At 34.1% G+C, this 19,256-nt stretch overlaps 1 protein-coding gene across 1 annotated transcript in view; it reads left to right on the forward strand.

Annotated features, from left to right (window-relative positions):
• Positions 1-392: 392 nt before the first annotated feature.
• The window catches only part of LOC133172171 (neuroglobin-1-like), a 29,777-nt gene continuing 10,913 nt past the window's right edge, over positions 393-19,256 (forward strand). Inside the window, exon 1 of the mRNA XM_061307011.1 lies at positions 393-926. Coding sequence (XP_061162995.1) covers positions 766-926 — 161 coding nt within the window. The 5' untranslated portion in view covers positions 393-765. The remainder of the gene's footprint in view (positions 927-19,256) is intronic.

The following is a 19,256-nucleotide window of genomic DNA, read 5'->3' on the forward strand; positions in this document are numbered from 1 at the left end:
ACAGTTGTTTGCTAAGTATGCAATTAGTTTTACTAAGTATGTGTGCTCATACTCCTATCCGGTAAACAAAGTAGTACGCAGCACTGTTTGCATTCTATAACCGCTGTTGTCTTTCCCAGTATCTGCGCCCATTGATTAATTCAACAGGCACAAACTATCAGCTGGTGGAAGTATACTCGCTATAAGTCTGATAACAATGCACTCCTTATAGTATATCAACAAAAGAAGTTTACATAGTTTGAAGGTTTATGAATTATTAAAATGTTAAATGAGGACTAGAATTTTTCGTGCTTCATATATTCCTTACTGTTGAAAAGGGTCAATGCGTAATATAGCGTGATTGCACAACTATTTAATAATATTTCCTTCTTATTCATTCAGTGCTGCGAACAAAGACATATGTTCCTCGTTATGGGGAGGTTTAATTCATGACATGGTCGATCCAGGTTGTGGCAATACCTGAACAAAGTACTACGTGTAGTTATGCTTCTTGAATGTATCGGTTAACATTTTGTTTATTGACACGTTCAATTTACCAAACAGAAAGCATATCGAATGTATCGCCTGAAGGCTGATTTACCGATTTTCAATTTAAAAATCTGGCATTCAAGTCAAGAGGATACGGAAATAGTAAATTACTTGCAGTGTTTCGTTTCAAAGTTCACGAGGTTGTGTGTGAAATAGTTCTTGAATTATTATTGATAGCAAGAATACGGGACAGATATTTCAGGGAGATATAATAATGTAGAATTTTGGATAATAAACATGGGATGCTTAAAGTCGCGGTTTGCCTCCAACAATAACAAGGAAAAATATGTCCAGCCGGAAGTGCCAGTACTGACAGACACACATATTGAAATTTTGGAGAAATCGTGGGACTCGCTAAAGCATGATATTGCCAAAGTAGGAGTTATAACCTTTATGAAGTGAGTATTTATAGCTAGTCTAATGAACTTTTTAATTCTCAAATTCTTGGATTTTTACAATTTTATTCAAAACTAAATGCGGTACAAAGGTATAACCTTTTTTGAGAGGATTTTTTTATCAAGTTGTCATATCGACACTTGAATGGGGGGAGAACAGAGTCAGGTATAATGCATGTCATTGTGTTATTATTGTATTGTCAGCAACAAGACATTGCAATGTGAAATTTAACATGTTGTAAGTAATGTGAATCTTGAACCTGAACTTAATTTCTATTTAAGTTTCAATGGTCTTTTTATTCCCTGTAACTTAATATTATTTTACCCAAAACGTTCATAATTCCTTTTTGTAATATTTATTTGCTCTGAATAACAGGTAAACACCCGAAGGGCATTTATAGAAATGTTCTTGCTTTCCGGTCAGTAAATTGTAATTAATAGGGAATACTGGTATCAGTAAATCTCGATTTATAACTGAGTTTGCCAAGGACATCTAAAACCCATTGGTATGCTTCATTGGCGAAGTGTTTATGTAAGAAAAATTATCAAAATGTATGTTTCTCGAAATATCAGGAAAAATGAACATATGAAGTTTTGATATGTATCTGGTATTCCCTTGCATGTAATAGAACACACTATTGATATAATTATAAGCAGATGTCATGCGTGCATGTTTTTTATATAAGCCATGTATTTTTCAAACCGCATATTCACATGTATACATATACATGTAGGATAACATGGATTGTGTAACCGAATATTTTACACTTTTGTGGGTTTCTTTTTTTCGAATTTTTTTTTAAAACTTCGATGTTTACTTTTTTAAATTAACATTTTTTAAAAAAACTTTTGAAAGGTCCAGAGCGTTGAGAAGAATATTGAATTTTTTTATTGCGTTTAAACGCAATACCTACAAGATTGCGTTAAATCGCAATTCATTAAGTTTAAACCCAAAAGATTGCGTTAAAATGCAAATGTGCGCGCTTACACAAATAAGTATTTTGATTAACTTTTGCGATTATTTGCAATACCTTTTCCGTTAAAACACAGACAGTAATTCGGCGTTTAAACGCAAAGTCAGTCTGTTGCGTTTCTACTCAATAATCATTGATTTTGAACAATTCTTTATACTGTATATGTATTTTTATAGATAGATACATAGAGAGAGAGAGAGAGTATAATTAAAGTAGATCGGACACTCTAGACCTCTTCATGAGTTCTTTAAGATCTGAAGATACGTTCCTCAAATATCTGTTTTGTATCTCTTCGTAATATAACAAAAGGTAATCATTAATTGTTGTCCTCTTATGATTTCTAGATTGTTTTCAAAATGTCCCAAAAATAAGTACACCAAAATTGCGATATTGGCCATTTGAAAAGATTACCAAAAGTAATGTAAAAGTAAATATAGGAAACACCACCCAAAATTTGTTATGTATGGTACGGACAGACGCACGGATAAACAGGAAGTTGACATCGGATTCGTACAAAAATTTATCCCACCATATGGCAGGCCTTAACAAACCCTAACAAAGAAATACTATGGTAAGCTATAGTTAACTATAGTTTACTATAGTTAACTATAGTACCAAAGTAAAAACTTTGATTTACTATAGTAAAAACTTTGGAACTTTGATTTATTATAGTGAAAACTTTGGAACTTTGATTTACTATAGTGAAAACTTTGGAACTTTGATTTACTGTAGTTAACTATAGTAAACTATAGTTAACTATAGTTTACTATAGTATTTTTTTTGTTAGGGAAGTGTGTGCAAAAATTTCAAGCATGTGTGATGAATAGTCGCTGAGAAAACTGTGACGAAAACTTTGTTACGGACAGACAGACACACAAGGGTAAAACAGTATACCCCCCTCTCCTTCGGAGTGGGGGTATAATTAAATTACGCCTTTTTGTTTATGCTTTTGGCATGATAATGGTCTATTGTTTGAGAACTGTAGAACAACGACATCCTAATAAATATCAAACGTATCTTTAACTTATTAGAACCCAACATTCTTAATGAAGCATTTGGTCATTGCTTACATATTACAATTTACAATGGTCGCCCGCGTGGCGCAGTGGTTAGAGCGTCTGCTCTAGAGTCGCGAAGTAAGGAGTTGATCCTTACGTCGCAGGTTCGAATCCCACTGTGGGACGTGGAAACCGGTCCTTCGGATGAGACCGTATAAACCGAGGTCCCGTGTCGCAGTAGGTGCTGGCACGAAAAAGATCCCTCACTGCTCAATGGCCGTAAGTGCCGAGTATAGGACAAAATTTGCAGCTCTCCACCGGCAAGTGGTGGCGTCTCCATATGAGTGAAAAATTCTCGAGAGGGACGTTAAACAACATACAAACCAACAAACATATTACAATGAATTGTGAATGCTTCAGCGGTATCTTTTAGTAGGTACAAGTAAAGCCCGCCATATCATTTGTCCACCTCATGCACACATCATCCAGTCTGTTTGAATTTCAATGATTTTAATTTTGATATATCGATTAAATTACCTTTATTTACTGTATACAAACATAGGAGGGGAGGAAGATTACATATTTCATCAAAGTGTATGTAATTGTTATATTTTGTACAACTTACCCTGAACCCCTTTGTGGGTTAAACTTTGTGACCATAATGTGAGAAACCTCTTTTTTAGGGGGGAAGGGAGGGAGTGATATCTTGATTATGCTTCTGTTTATCAATATTTTCTTTTATGGCCTTATAAAACGAAAGACTTATCGAAAACCTTTACTGTGCTTGATATTGGACATCTTAATTTATTTTGAAAAACAGCCTAAAGAGTTTGACCTATGAGTCATCTACAGTTATTTCCCTTTGCAGGAAAATTATGTTATCGCTACTCCTCAGAAACAGTAAACCGCAGAGATGATAAACATTCACCAGTGTTTTGTAATAATGAAAATAGCGAGCAGTATAAAGCTCAAAAGTCCATTTAAACAATACAAATTTGGTGCAGAGCAAACACGGACCTCTAAAAACATCAGATGTGGAATCAGGCGCCAAAGAGGAGCAAGTATCCTCAGACGACCAGCCACACTCGCCGTGTTCTATCCAATGTTGCATTATGCGATTTTTCTTGGAATAAAAAAGACTTAACTTTTTTGAATGACGATGAAATCCTCTTGGTATGTCGTATATGTGTATTAAACAGGGAAATATTTTTTTGTTTCTAAAGGTTTGATGTAGAGTAAGTAATCGAAGTTGTAGCTTAATTTAAGCGTAATTTTATATAGGATATTCATCAGGATCATCCTCCGATAAAAAGCTCCAGTTTTGAGTTGCCGTGCCTCATTATCGACTCGCTCAAACTGAATTGACTGAACTACGAAATCAGATAACACACCCGAAAACATAGGCACATTTATATTTACAAAAATAGCTTAAATTAACTAGGTAAAATATGGTAGAAATACATTAGTCTAATGCTCTGTTTACCTCTGTGGGCTCTTTTGACGTCATAAAACCACAAAATCAAGAACGATAAGCGGGTAAGAAAAGTAACAAGTGGAAAAGTTTTCACCTTTATTTTTCAGTAGAACAAAGGCCAAAAAATATTACTACTCTTAATTTAACATTCTTTCATATATAGCTTTAGGTTTAAAAAGTGAAATCCTAGTGTTAAGAATCGTTTCCTATGACCTTTAAAAGATGATGCAACTCAAACGATTTTTTCTTTTTCGGTCTAACTGATTTTTTTTAAACACGATTAATTGTAGAGACATGGGACCAACTGCAATTGGGTTCCCGCCTTTCGGCCAAAGGACAAGTCATTCAAAATATGATAAAAATTGTGCTTTTAATATCTGTTTTGTCTTTCAGCACATACTGCATGTATATATCACTGCCTCTTTAATAAATCGTTTAATACAATTTTCGACTCAAAAATCTTATTCCTATTGTAGTCAATGCCCTTTACTCAAAAATCTTGTCAGCGGTTTTCCTCTGAAATAATAAAATAAAGAGACACAGAAACTTCACTAGTGTCTTCAGTATCTCAAGGCAAAACTGTCTATGTGAAAGACGTCGAACCATCCAACATGACTGATGTACAATGTCTCAGGTTCGATGTATCATTTTTTACACAAGTCTGGAATGTCTGATGTCTCAGTGTCCGGTTTGAGTTTTACTATTTGGACACGGAGTCATGAAAACGTTTTTTTAAAGACACAGTAGTATGTAAATGAGTATAATAGAACCGCAGGTTTTGCGGTCTGACAAAATTTGGTTCAGATCTGTATGGTTCTCGAGTACACAGGACGAAATGTTCTGTGTGACCCAAACATCTTTCGCATAAACTGGCAAAACAGGTACTAAGGGCTCTCACATAACGTTACATGTATGTGAGTTAAAGCCACCTTATGTATTGTGCGTATCGTCGAAACCTAAAACTGAGAACTGCTTGTCGTACTAGAAACATTAAGTTACATTTGATTTCTGTCAGTTGTGAGCTACTTATGTATGAATTACACGTTGTATATTTACATGCATCTATATTTTACTGTTATAATGATAAAATAAATTGTGAAATAATTTACAAAATACTCATAGTTCAAAAATATGTTTTACATATACTATAAATTGAACATGTTGAAGGAATTAAAAGGAGTTGGAATTTTGAACCCTTTTGGTTTCTATATGATTGTGTTGAAAGAGATAAATGAGATTCCATTCAATGTAAATTACTTTTTCTTGCGATCTGTGGAACGTTTAAGGTTCCCTTTCCTTTAGAACAAGATCCTCTACAGGTACGTGTATTATAAGTAATAAAATGGCATTGACATCACGTAGAAATGTATGAAATTGCACTTCCATTTATAGACTTATAATCAATTTTATTCAAATTAAACTTTATTGATTGTCAAAGATAATAAAATTACTATGATATTACCGAAAGAAATCATTGACACACACATCAAATTTGATCCACTTTTCTGCAAAATGTAACATATATTGGAACAGTCTTTGTCATATTTTAGAAGAGCGCATGTGTTATTAAGATATTGTAAAAAGTAATTTAAATTTCATTCATTTCATTTTAAAAAAACTTTAGTACCTAAATAGAAGTATTAATAACAACATATATACAAATGGTAGTACATTTCTGGAAATAAAATGCTTATTGATGAAGGCTACGTAAATTGAATCGATTTGCAGTAACACTGTATGATGCTATCTTTGGTGGCACAATGGAGGATCAAAGATGATGTTTGAATACACAGGAACAATCTAAAAATCTTTTAAAGAACGTAATAACATGGTCATGATATCTAAGCATCTCCGACTGGTGCATATTTGAGTTCTTTTTTTTTAAATCATTGTCTTTAAGGGGTAGAGTGGGGCCACAATGAGAGATCAGAGTTCTACACAGAATATATAAAATATTACGGTTCATCGTCTCTCTGATCACTCATATAAAAGTTTGCCTAAAAGCTTATGGCTTTCCAAAAAGAAATCCAATATATAACTAAAACGCACACAATTACACCATACCTTGCGGGGCAAAATCTGACAAAAATGGCAGTTCAACTTAAAAAATTCATAAAGAATAATATTTATTCTTCCCAGTGAGAGTTACCTCTCTTAACAGGCTAGAGTTGGTGAACCTTAAAATCTTTTCAAAAGTAGCATGCCTAGGGCCACACTTTTTATGCAAACATTCTAAAGTGTTGATTCTGTGTATGATCTTCTTATTCTAGATAGTTCTATGTAGTTCTTTTTGGGCATTCCCAATTCCCAATCCATTCCCAATTTACATTTGTCCTACGTTGACCATCCTGCATAGATGTTGCATTTCATTTTGAGATGCGTACAAGCAGTCACACAGTCTTTGCATGCTGCAAGAAGCATGTGACCCATAAATTTTGGTGTGTTTTTGGGAGCAGATACCTATCCACGAGACCAGAATCATACTTCTTGTTTGTTTGTTTGTATGTTGTTTAACGTCCCTCTCGAGAATTTTTCACTCATATGGAGACGCCACCACTTGCCGGTGGAGAGCTGCAAATTTTGTCCTATACTCGGCACTTACGGCCATTGAGCAGTGAGGGGTCTTTTTCGTGCCAGCACCTACTGCGACACGGGACCTCGGTTTATACGGTCTCATCCGAAGGACCGGTCTCCACGTCCCACAGTGGGATTCGAACCCGCGACGTAAGGATCAACTCCTTACTTCGCGACTCTAGAGCAGACGCTCTAACCACTGCGCCACGCGGGCGACTCATCTATACTTATAAATTAATAAATTTTGCAAATAAACTCCGAAACGGGTGCACCAGAGTTCTTACTTAGTCCTCTAACAATACACTAGATGCAAGCTGATGTCCGTAAACTATATTTAGATTTCACTCGCATAGTAAGTATTGTACATTAAATTAAAAGTCTACTTTCATTTTCTATAAACAGCCATGAAATAGCTAAAACGTGAGTAAGGTGGCGTTTCCGGTTGGCGGATCTAAGTTACTGGCAATTTTTAATGAAACTGACAACAAGCAATCGTTTATTTATTACAGAAAACGTCATCACTGAATTATTCAATCAAAACTCGATTTAAATTATATAAAAGAAATAAGTTGTGATAACCGATTAAAAAGGGAAATGTGCAAAATATTTTCGTCATTCACCGATCTTTATATTGACGGAAGCTTCTAGAACATCATATAGCATCGAGCCCGATGTTAAGAAAAAAAACGAGGCGATTATAGCTACATGACCATAAAAAAAGCTTTTGTGTAAATGGTCATAATTGAAATAATGGTAAATCACTGATAACACTATAAGTTGTGAATATGATTATATGTCGAAAGACTATTACATATACATGTATGTAGTAGGTTTTCCTAATAAATCTTTCGGTAAAATTTGTATATATTCCTTACTGAGAGCATCGTGGCAACGAACCCGAAGTACAATTTGTTCTTCGTAATAAACTTGCTTACATGAAAAGAGAAAATTAATGAAAAAGGTATTGTTCAAATACAATTAAAGATGTGATATTTTCCGCTTTAATCAATGCACAGTTAATTTCTGAATACAATCTTTTATAGCTGCAATAATGTAGCCCTCTCCTTTTTTGAAAGGGGAGGGGGGGGGGCAGAGAGAGAGAGAGAGAGAGGCCAGAAAATATCAGATCAAAAAAAAAAAAAAAAAAAAATCGGAGAGAGCTACATTATTGCAGCTTAGTCTTTTGTATCAAATACTCAGCCTATTCATAGGGCGTTAAAAGCTAATTTTTACACAGGTACTTGGTTCTTGGTTTATAAATATGTATGTACCTATTATTGATAGGTAAATAAAAAAGTAAAATACATTTTTACATATCAATAAGGTACAAACATATTTATAAACCAAGACCCAAGTACCTGTGAATTTTTACACCCCCCCCCCCCCAATCAATTTATTAGTAAAATGTGCATATTCGTTGCTTTTATCCTTGACGGAAATGAAATAAGAGCATCTGAAGTACAATATCCATAACACAGTATAACAGGTTTCACAATGAACGTCAATTAATGAAATTGCTATTTTTCAAGTTAAAAAAAAAACAATAATAAAATAAAACAAACACAAAAAACGGGGGTTGGGGTGGATAGGTAAATCTACTTCCTGCGGGATTTGAACAAAGTATTTGTTCCTGCTATAAGCCTGTAGGCTGTCAGTAGAGAACTACAATATATTTTCTGTCGGTAGTGGTATAAATTCAATTCCCCGCGCTTGCGCGGGATTTCATCTAGTACTTCTTGATTTTCATCGATATTCATCTGTTATGTGCATTACATGGGATGCTACGGACGTTGTATGTAAGCAACATGTACATTTCCTGGTTGAGTGAATAAAGATTATGAGTTACTCTTTTTCCATTCACCAACTATTGTTCAAACAAAAGTTGGATAGTGCCGATAAGAATGCATGTTACAACTATTTACAAGCTAGGCATGCTGCATTTGACCCATATTTCCTGGATAAATGTTGATCAAGTTGAAATGTACAGAGCAGATTGATTGTATGATGAATGCAAGTCTTCATCTTGCATTTGTGATATAACTAAGGATGGATACAAAGACTTCAAATACTGCAGAATCTAGGACATTTGAATTTTAAGATAAGCAATAAATGAATGCAAGTCTTGCATCTTGCATTTGTGATATAACTAAGGATGGATACAAAAAGGCTGCAGATACTGCAGTATCTAGGACATTTAAATTTTAAGATAGCATTAAATCTACATTGACCACACTCACATAGCCATAATTGCACCTATGTGAATGCATTTCAGAAATGAAGCTTCAGATATTGCGATGCTTCAAGTTCTATACCAAAGGGTTCATTCTGAAGCAATAATTAGTCCAAGAAGGCCTAGGATTGCAAAGAGGAATATGATCACTCATGTAGTGAGTGCTTAACAAAACCTGTGTTTTACAAATGAAGGTTGAAGATAAAGATTTTTGGAGCATTCTGTTTTTCAGTAATTATTATGTACATGTATTTGAACAAGGTTGATTCCTCCGTATCAAAGTATTGTCGGCTAATTCGGTTTAAATTGACCTAGGGGTTCTAATGTTTTAAAGTAAAAACAACAAACATGGATAGCAATAGGTCACTCAAAATATCAAAGGTGACCTAGAATGCCGAAACAATAATTTGCACTTGTCAGTGGCGGTCACGTTTTCTACCTGAAATTGACCTTTTAATTTTTTTTTCAAGGATTGAGATAAACTGAACCTTGACCATAATAATAACATTATCTGTTTAATGGTTCAATAATCATGGCCATATTTAAGTTGTGGCAGACAAACAACATTAAAGAGTAAGAGGCCCAGAGCCTTAATGCTCACTGAGTCACCAAAGCCCTGCTTCATTAGCAGATATTAAGTTCTATTGGTCAGAGAACAGAAGAGCTTATGCGATAGTAAGGTGTCCGTCTGTCTGTAAACATTTTTTTCAAAATGCTACCCTTCCTACAGTTTTGCAACTGGTCCGATTTAAATATAACTTGGTACACAAGTAGACTACATTAAGATACATTTAATGCTTTTTATCATTTTTTTTTATTTCGATGAACGGTATTTTGCCAGGGTTACTGTAAGAGAAATTTCTGTGAAATTCATTCAAAATGCTTCTCCTCCTACAGTTTTGAATTGATCTCAATAAAACTTTCTACACAAGTAGACTACACTAAGATACATAATATTCTTTATATAATTTTTTTTTGATTTCGATGAATGGCGTTGCATGCCATGGTTACTTAAAATAGAAATTTCTGTGAAATCCATTCAAAATGCTACTTCTCATACATCTTTGATGTTTTTTTTCAATAAAAATTTCTACACAAGTAGACTACACTAAAGATAAGTAATATTATATATCGGTTTTTTTTTTATTTCGGTGAACGGTTGTTTTTAATGAATGGTGTTGCCATGGTCACAAAAAATAGAAATTTCTGTGAAATTCATTCAAAATGGTACTCCTGCTACAGTTTTGGTCTGATTTTAAATAAGTCTTGGTACACAAGTAAACTACAGAATAAGATCCATAATTCTGTATATCGGTTTTTGATTTTGATTAATGGCGTTACCATGGGGCCAAAATTAGAAATTTCTACGCAATCCTTTCAAAATGGTCTTCCTCCTACAGTTTTAGTCTGATTTTAAATAAAACTTTGTTGTAGACAAGTAGACTACAGTATAAGATATATAATTATTTATCGGTTTTTGATTTTGACAAAGGTGTTGCCGTGGATACTAAAAATAGAAATTTCTGTGAATTTCTTTTAGAAGGCTACTCCTCCTACAGTTTTAATCCAATTGCAATAAAATTTGTCTTAAAGAGAATAAACCAAGATATTATTCTATTCATTGTTGTTGCCACAGTTTCAAGTCCAAGAGCTACTGTACTCCTCCTTTGTTATACATACAAACCAGTTGAGTTACAGTCTCATCAGAGACTTCTGGTTCTCCATATATTCCTTTGTAAAACTTTGATTACATATTGTGGCCTCACCCTATCCCCGATGCCATGAATTAAATAAACTTAATTCAACACTACCTGAGGATGTTTCTTTATAAATATAACTAATCATAGCTTTGCTGTTTTTGAGAAGATTATAAAAGATACTTTACTATATACCCCTACTCAATATTTCATGTGAACTTTTATGACCCATTGCGACCCATCCTGCGGTTTTATTTGAACAAACTTGAGTTTAAACTATACTTGAAGATGCTTACATACAGTGTATAAATATGACTAATCATGGCGCTTTTCTGTTTTTGAGAAGACTTTTCTAATATATCAAACTTTGTGGCTACACCCCACCCCCTGGGGGCATGACTTGAACAAATTTGAATCTACACTATTTAAGAATACTTCTATATGAATACGACTAACAATTGGTTTGTTGTTCTTGAAAATTTCCCCTATAAATTGATAAATTCCTACGTTAAATTTTGATCGCTTATTGTGGCCCAATACTACCCCGGAGTCACGATTTAAACAAACTTAAAGCTACACTCTGTAATGATGCTTTCACCTAATTTAAGTTTCATCCTCTCACGCCCAATGGTTCTTGAGGAGAATTTTCACTAATTCTGAATTACCTCTCCTTGAAAGAGGACTTGGCCTTTCATCTTAACATGAATCCTCTTTACCCAAGGAAGCTTTGTAACAAGTTTGGTTGAAATTGGCCCAGTGGTTCTGGAGAAGAAAATGAAACAGGGAAAAGTTAACACCGACGTCACCGAAAGACAAACTTTGATCAGAAAAACTCACTTGAGCCTTCGGATCAATTGAGCTAAAACTGTCTTTAATAATTAAAACTGGGACATAGGAATATCAACATTTTCATCATCACTACTGTACTAAGAAACTTAACAAAACATTGCGCCATGATTCTGGATTGACAGTTTGAAAATCAGACACCGTGTCGCCGGCTCTCATTATCAATATCTGGAGAACGTTATGAACTTCCTTTTTTTTTTTTTTTTAATATTTTCATGATTATAGCTACAAAGGACACGATTTCTTATGATAGACAGATGGATTGTTAATGTGTATTAATTATTTAAGTAGTCGAAATGAACTGGCATAATGAAATAAATTTCAGATTTCAAGTACATTTACTTTGTTCTTGTTTCTCTTGTTAGAAAAAGGGGTGCATTAGGTGCAATTGCACCCCTCTACCATAAAAAAATTTCAAAAATATTTTTAAAACAAAATAGTTTCATTATTCATCTGTTGAAAACGATTTGTTTACTTAATTATGTGCTCCTTTGTTAGCCGGCCTATTTTTTATTATGAAGCAGATTTTATTATAGAACTTTTACATCAGAAGAAGAAAACTCTTGCCACCATTTTCCCATTTAAATTTAAAAAAAAGTTTTATCAGTTAACAATATTGATTTTCATTCATTCGTCGACACGATATATCCCAGGGAACACGAAATAAAAGACACCACAGAGTCTGCCTTATCCTTTCCATATTCAGATGTTTTACTAACTATAACCATATACTAGCAATTAAACTATATGACAAACAGGTTGACATCATATTATCCATCAACTTTCCCTGTTAATATAGTAATATTCTACTACCATGCAGTGTCACCTGCGTATGGTGTTTATGTTTCTAGACTGATTCGGTAGATAACATTCTTTGAGAACAATAATTTTTTTAAACCGAGGCAGGATACTGACGAATTAATCAATGGATCTTGTGACTTGAAATAAGAATTTCGCAAATTCTATCGTCGTTATTATTATAATGACCTTGTCTGTAAATACAACTTATCATTGTGTCGTATTTTGACTAATTTTGACCATGGATTACTTCCATTACCTGATCAATACAGATGGTTACATTTGACAGACAGGGAATGCTTACTCCTCAAAAGCACCTGATCCCATCTCTGGTGTTTCCATGGGTCCATGCTTTTGCCCTGTTCAGAATTCTTATTCTTTACGGGTTTTATTTGATTGATCACTGTTCGTTATCTTCACCTTTTTCATTATAAGAATTAGAAAATAGACATTTTTAGACAACTAGGTAGTCAAGATAATTATGCCAGCGTAAATTGTTGGTCTTAGACGTAAATCAATTGGAAAATCGGGACCCAGGCACTTAATATCTATAGAGATTTAGATGAAAATATATCTGTTGACTTATTAGTTTTCTTTTAGCTATTTGCCCCTATATGTCTGTTTCCTCTCAATTCTGAAGTTATCCTTTTCTTTTGCATATCCTTTGTACAGAAAAAAGGACAATACCAAAATATTCTTTCAATTTGTCCGGTACCTGGAAGATCCACTAAGCATTCTCTTTCGTGAATCAAAGGAAGCTGCGTAATTTCCCCCCTTTAAATTATTCATAAACGTCTTTGAGAAGCACATGCTACATGTACTTGTATAAACCCTAATGATAACCTGTCGCAGGCAATGGAGAATGTTGTAAGTTATTGATAATTTTAACGAATAAATAAAGTTTTTGCCTGTTTTGAAAAAGAGAAAACAGTTTTATGAAATGCTTTGTATTGCATTAACATTTTAATAGGTTTGGAGGTATGACTAGATTTTAATTTATTTCGATATTTCCTGTTTCCTTTAAATCCTTTAGCATTTAGTACGATAGAATTACAGACAGAATCGCCATTATATAATATCTCGTGATATATAAATGTCTTCATTTAAAAGGGTGAAGCAGTGCGATTTTCCTCACAACTACTAGAATGCATCCTATTTAAACTTTTTCACTCTGCAGTTTACATGCATGTGCTGTTAGCGAGTTTACGTCACAACGATACTCTGAAGGAAACCATACGTATTTAGGGAGGTTTAATGTGAGAACTGTTTACTTTCAAAATAATATTTGGATTATGAATTGAATTACTTGGTTCTTGACATTTTCATGCTCTCAGCCACACTGAAACTGCACATATGTTTAATGTAATTTTAAATTGAGTATTTTTTATCTTCCGATAGTTCTATATAAGAAAGTTGTTTCTTTAATCTCGAGGATGGTTTTGAATAGTCTATTGTCTTGTCTGTAAGATTCCATTAATGCATAAATGATATACCATAGGGTTTAAAATAATTTCCAAATCAAAGAAATAATACGAATGAATTTATTTTATCATTTATATGAAAGCAACATCTATGTACATATGTTTCTCATAATTCATATTTTTTAATACAAAAATTTAGCTGTACTGAATTTTTCTTGTATGTTATTCGAGGCATCGAAGTGCATATAATTAAAAACACATTCTTTCAGACGTGACCTTTGTAAAACACAATTTCTGAAATTTTTGCTTAGAGACTTGTGAAAGTGGTCGCTTGTACTGTTTATACACTGAATAAGAAGTATCGATTAAATTATCTTTATGTAGAGCGACATGTCTTTTGTGTAATTTATTATGTTTATTTTGAACGTCCCTTCGAGAATTTTTCACTCACATGAAGACCTGTACTCGGCACTTACGGTCTTTAAGCTGCGAGGGATCGTTTTATACTCCACGCAACAAGTTGCGTGGGGTATAATGTTTTTGACCCGTCCGTCAGTCAGTCCGTCCGTCAGTCCCGTTTTTTTTTTTTTTTTTTTTTTTTTTTTTTTTTTTTTGTCAGCGCAACTCCTCTTAAACCGCTGCTCTGAATTTCGTCAAACTTTGCAGATATTTTAGGCACCATTATTTTTCTGGGAATTTTGGCACTTTTCAACTTAGATTTTTTGCCATATGTTGAATATAGAGATGAACGGTGTCATTCGAAGGATCGGTCTCGATTCGAAGCCGCGACGTATGGATCAACTCCTTACACCGCGAGTCAAGAGCAAACACTCTAACCACTTTGCCAAGCGGGCGACACTAGTGATTTATAAAACAGAATAATGTTTTCCAATCCTATTCTTTTCATTTTCTTACTTTAATCTTGTTCACATTTCCCTCCTCTGAATATTTGTCCTCTGTATATATTGCTTTAGCTAATATGGAGTGGTCTTTGTCAATCTACAATAAATTAAATACCAGGATGAGTATGCGATCATTGTTATTGCACTCCTTAGTGTATACGTGTGTACATGCTGAAATTGGTTCTAAGGGTCTGAGTAGACTGCACATTGCTTTCGAATTTATGTAGAAATTCGTTTGCAAAGGTCTGCCTTCTTGATTTGCATTCTTTTTTGAAATGTATACCTTACTCAACACTTTAAAACGTTTAGTTAAAAGAAAGGGGGAGGGGTAAACTTAAGTTGTACAAAATTGTACTTGCGAAAAATGCGAGAATACAGTGGCTAGGCTACTTTATAACGAACAAATAAGAACCAAAAGTCTCTGTTTTTAAAAGGGAAAAGATTTTTGGATATAGAATTGTATAGAATTTAAAGAACACAGGCCATTAGAAAATATTGTGTTAAATTGGACTCGATTTGCAGTCGAGTAAGGCGATTATTAATTAATAAAGAAAAATCTGTGTACGTCTTCATCACTAGAAATTTGAGTGAATTCATTTCATAAGTCAGGAAAGTGATAATACAATGAATTTAATATTTACCATTCTATTATGGTATTAGACGTTCTAAATACAGAGTGTCTTATGTCTGTGCAGCATGATTCGCAAGGTAGAAATCTTCAAGTTTAGAATACACAATAAATTAGCAATATGGATGATATTTGATTATGGAATTATAAGATGAACTACTGAACCTAGTGTCAACGCCCATATGCGAATTATTGCCAGTTTTCTTGCATTCAGATGTGTTACAAAGAAAATATTGGCATTTATTGGCTAATTTATAAAATAATAATATTAAAAGTTTAGTCCAGACTTTTAATTTGGGTGGCAACCAAAAAAATACAATCCAGGAGCAGTTATCCCCCGACCCCTACATCAGTGCCAATTGTGCTTTTCATCACTCTTACTTCTCATCCCAAAGTTGAAATCATGTCTCGCAAATGCAAAGAAACCAAATTCTATCTATAATAGCAAGAAACAAGAGACTCAAGATGAAATTTCAACAGCGCTTTTCATCCGTCCTAGATCCTTCTCAAGTAATTGCATGGAAATTTAAAAAAAATCTCTTTTAAGAAAAGGAAGCCACTACCCTTGATCCAGTGACTTCCAAACCACAGCAAAGCTCCTCAGCAGGTCTATACTTCATGCAAAGTGGTCCCATCCCTTGTTCGGGAAACAGGATTTAAACAATAGTATCTAAATCCTTTATAAATTATTACTCTCTTGCTTCGTCATTTCTGTTCAGTAGGTTTATAGAGAATATTTTTCATAGCCTATGCTTTCTTCAGCACTCTTTGATCATCTCCCATTTGGGACTAAATATGGCCCATCATTAGAACAAACCTGAAAGAGCTTTCTTTTGGGTTGTGCTCAGATGAATTGAAATTGATGGAGTGGGTTTAGAGTAGAAAGTTTAAAAAGAAAATGTTAGCAGGAACAAAGTTTCAGGAAATTCAGTGCAGGAGTTATGCTGACAAACTGTTATATAAATTCCTCAGTGATTTCGATTTGTAAATGAGTGTAAGTCCATGTCCAACACATGACAATTTACACATTTAAATAATTGATGGAAACAACATTATGATATAGTCATATGAATTTGTTTATATACTGTACTTGTGAAATTATTTAAGAAAAAGCACCAATTTGAGGGTAGGTGGGTGAGAACTATCCAAGATTTTGTGTGTGTGTTAAATCATTAATATTTTGATCTCAAAATCAATAGGGGTCTATTTCACATAAAATTTCATTACAAAAGCTGATTTCAGTGGATTTCCTTATTACCTAGCTGGAAAGTTTCTTCAATAATAGGCAAAACCCTTAGGGCAAAAATAATGGAATCGGAATTTCCTGGTCATATGCACATCTACAAACTGTGTACTAAATATCTGCAAAGTTTGACCAAATTCTGTGCAACGGTTAAAGAGGAGTTGCACTGACAAACTGTTCATCTCTATATTTAATATATGGCCAAAAATCTTAGTTGAAAAGTGCCGAAATTCCCAGAAAAATAATGGAATCGGAATTTCCTGGTAATATGCACATTTACACACTGTGTACTAAATATCTGCAAAGTTTGACCAAATTTTGTGCAACGGTTTAAGAGGAGTTGCACTGACAAACTGTTCATCTCTATATTCAAGATATGGCCAAAAAGCTAAATTGAAAAGTGCCGAAATTCCCAGAAAAATAATGGAATCGGAATTTCCTGGTAATATGCACATCTACACACTTTGTACTAAATATCTGCAAAGTCTGACCAAATTCTGTGCAACGGTTTAAGAGGAGTTGCACTGACAAACTGTTCATCTCTATATTTAAGATATGGCCAAAAATCTTAGTTGAAAAGTGCCGAAATTCCCAGAAAAATAATGGAATCGGAATTTCCTGGTAATATGCACATCTACACACTTTGTACTAAATATCTGCAAAGTCTGACGAAATTCTGGGCAGCGGTTTAAGAGGAGTTGCGCTGACAAACTGTTTATCTCTATATTTAAGATATGGCCAAAAATCGAAGTTGAAAAGTGCCGAAATTCCCAGAAAAAATAAAGGAATCGGAATTTCCTGGTAATATGCACATCTACACACTGTGTCCTAAATATCTGTAAAGTTTGACGAAATTCTGTGCAGCGGTTTATGAGGAGTTGCACTGACAAAAAACAGGATTGACGGACTGACTGACTGAATGACGGGTCAAAAACAATATCCCCCCCCCCCCCGCAACTTGTTGCGTGGGGTATAATAAGACACGCTGAACAAGTTTCAATTGAAAATCCTCAATAAGCTTTTGGTTATATGCAAGCTTAAACTCGCACAATGTTTTAGGTGAAACATATTCTCCGTTGTGTTCATTGTTACTTTTTTCAGTCCATCTACTAAACTTTCGAATCACTACAACATAACTAGAATGTTTCAAGGAACGCTTGAGTCGCCTGCAGCTGCTTTGTAACATCATTAAAGATGCATATAAATATATAGCATTATACTTCATGCATTTTCCTAAAAAAAATCCATGGATAGATGAGTCATGAAATTTAAATGATAAGAAATACCTAATAATAAATTCATTATTTGATTATACTAGGTTTAATCCATCAAAAGCGATTCCAGACTGTCTTTACTGCAATTGTTGGTCTCCAACCTTATTATCATTTAAAAATTTCAGTTTGTTTGGTAACTGTATATCATACAGCTTCAAAGTACAGTATTATAAGCTCAAAAACATGCGATATAAAAGCTAATTCTCAGAACCCTGTCTCAAAAAATTCGAAACATGCAAGTTAAATTAACCATCCAAAGTATTTTTGCAAAGAAGGTCAAAGGTCAAGTCATCAGTACTTTTCATATTTTATGATAAACTGCACATTCTAAATAGCATAAACTTACATCTAAAATGTCAAAAAAATATGCTGTATCTCGACACTGAACTATTTTGAAAAGTCATAGGTCAAGTTCAAGGGTCAGAGGTCGGTAACCATGGTAATTTACCAGACCCCCAGTGCCAAGCAATATGTGTGCAAAATATAAAATCCATACCTCGTACAGTTTTCAAGATATAGGGTGTGACAGACGGACGGACTGACAGACGCCGGGTAAAGTGATTCCTAAGGTCGCTATGCTCTTCAAGCGGCACAAAAATGTTAATCTAAAGTTTGAAGTCTACTTTTGCTACTGTAATATGGTTTTGAAGACTATAACCACACTGAAAGGTTGATTTAAAAATTAACCAAACTCAAGAACTTAGGAACGACTGAACAAAGGGGCAGTTATTCAATGTTTAATTTGATCACATGCTATAAACGCATTTCTCAATGTATACCAAAAAAGACCAGGCATAATGTATAAAACCCATAAAGTAACTTCATATGTAAAGGAATTAAAAAGTGGGGATAACTATCAGCAATAAATCTCACAATCCCAGTAAAGAATACGAACACGAATCGAGCAAAAAAGAGGTGGGAGGAAGTGTCCATGAGGAGTAAGCATCCCCTGTCGAACGGTCACACCTTCTGTATTGATCAGGCAAATTAAGTAATAATCAATACTATGTGGTATTTAAAAATGATCCAACAATTATTAAGATATATGTCAGAATACGAAGCAACGATAGGTTGTATTTGCAAACAAGATAATTACAACGACGGTCATCATAGAATTTGCGGAATGCTTGCCTTAAACCAGATACATGTAGTTGAAAACCCTGTAGTTTCAACTTATTTCTCAGTTGCCTAGCTCGGTTTTAAAAAAAGATCGTTATCAGAACATGCTCTTGCATATGGAATCCATCGAGAGACCTCAAAAAACTGAAGTTATC

This window comes from Saccostrea echinata, unplaced genomic scaffold (genome assembly GCF_033153115.1).
Source record: "Saccostrea echinata isolate AGI-Se365-2 ecotype Australia unplaced genomic scaffold, CSIRO_AGI_Sech_v1 ptg000054l, whole genome shotgun sequence".
NCBI classification, from domain to species: domain Eukaryota; kingdom Metazoa; phylum Mollusca; class Bivalvia; order Ostreida; family Ostreidae; genus Saccostrea; species Saccostrea echinata.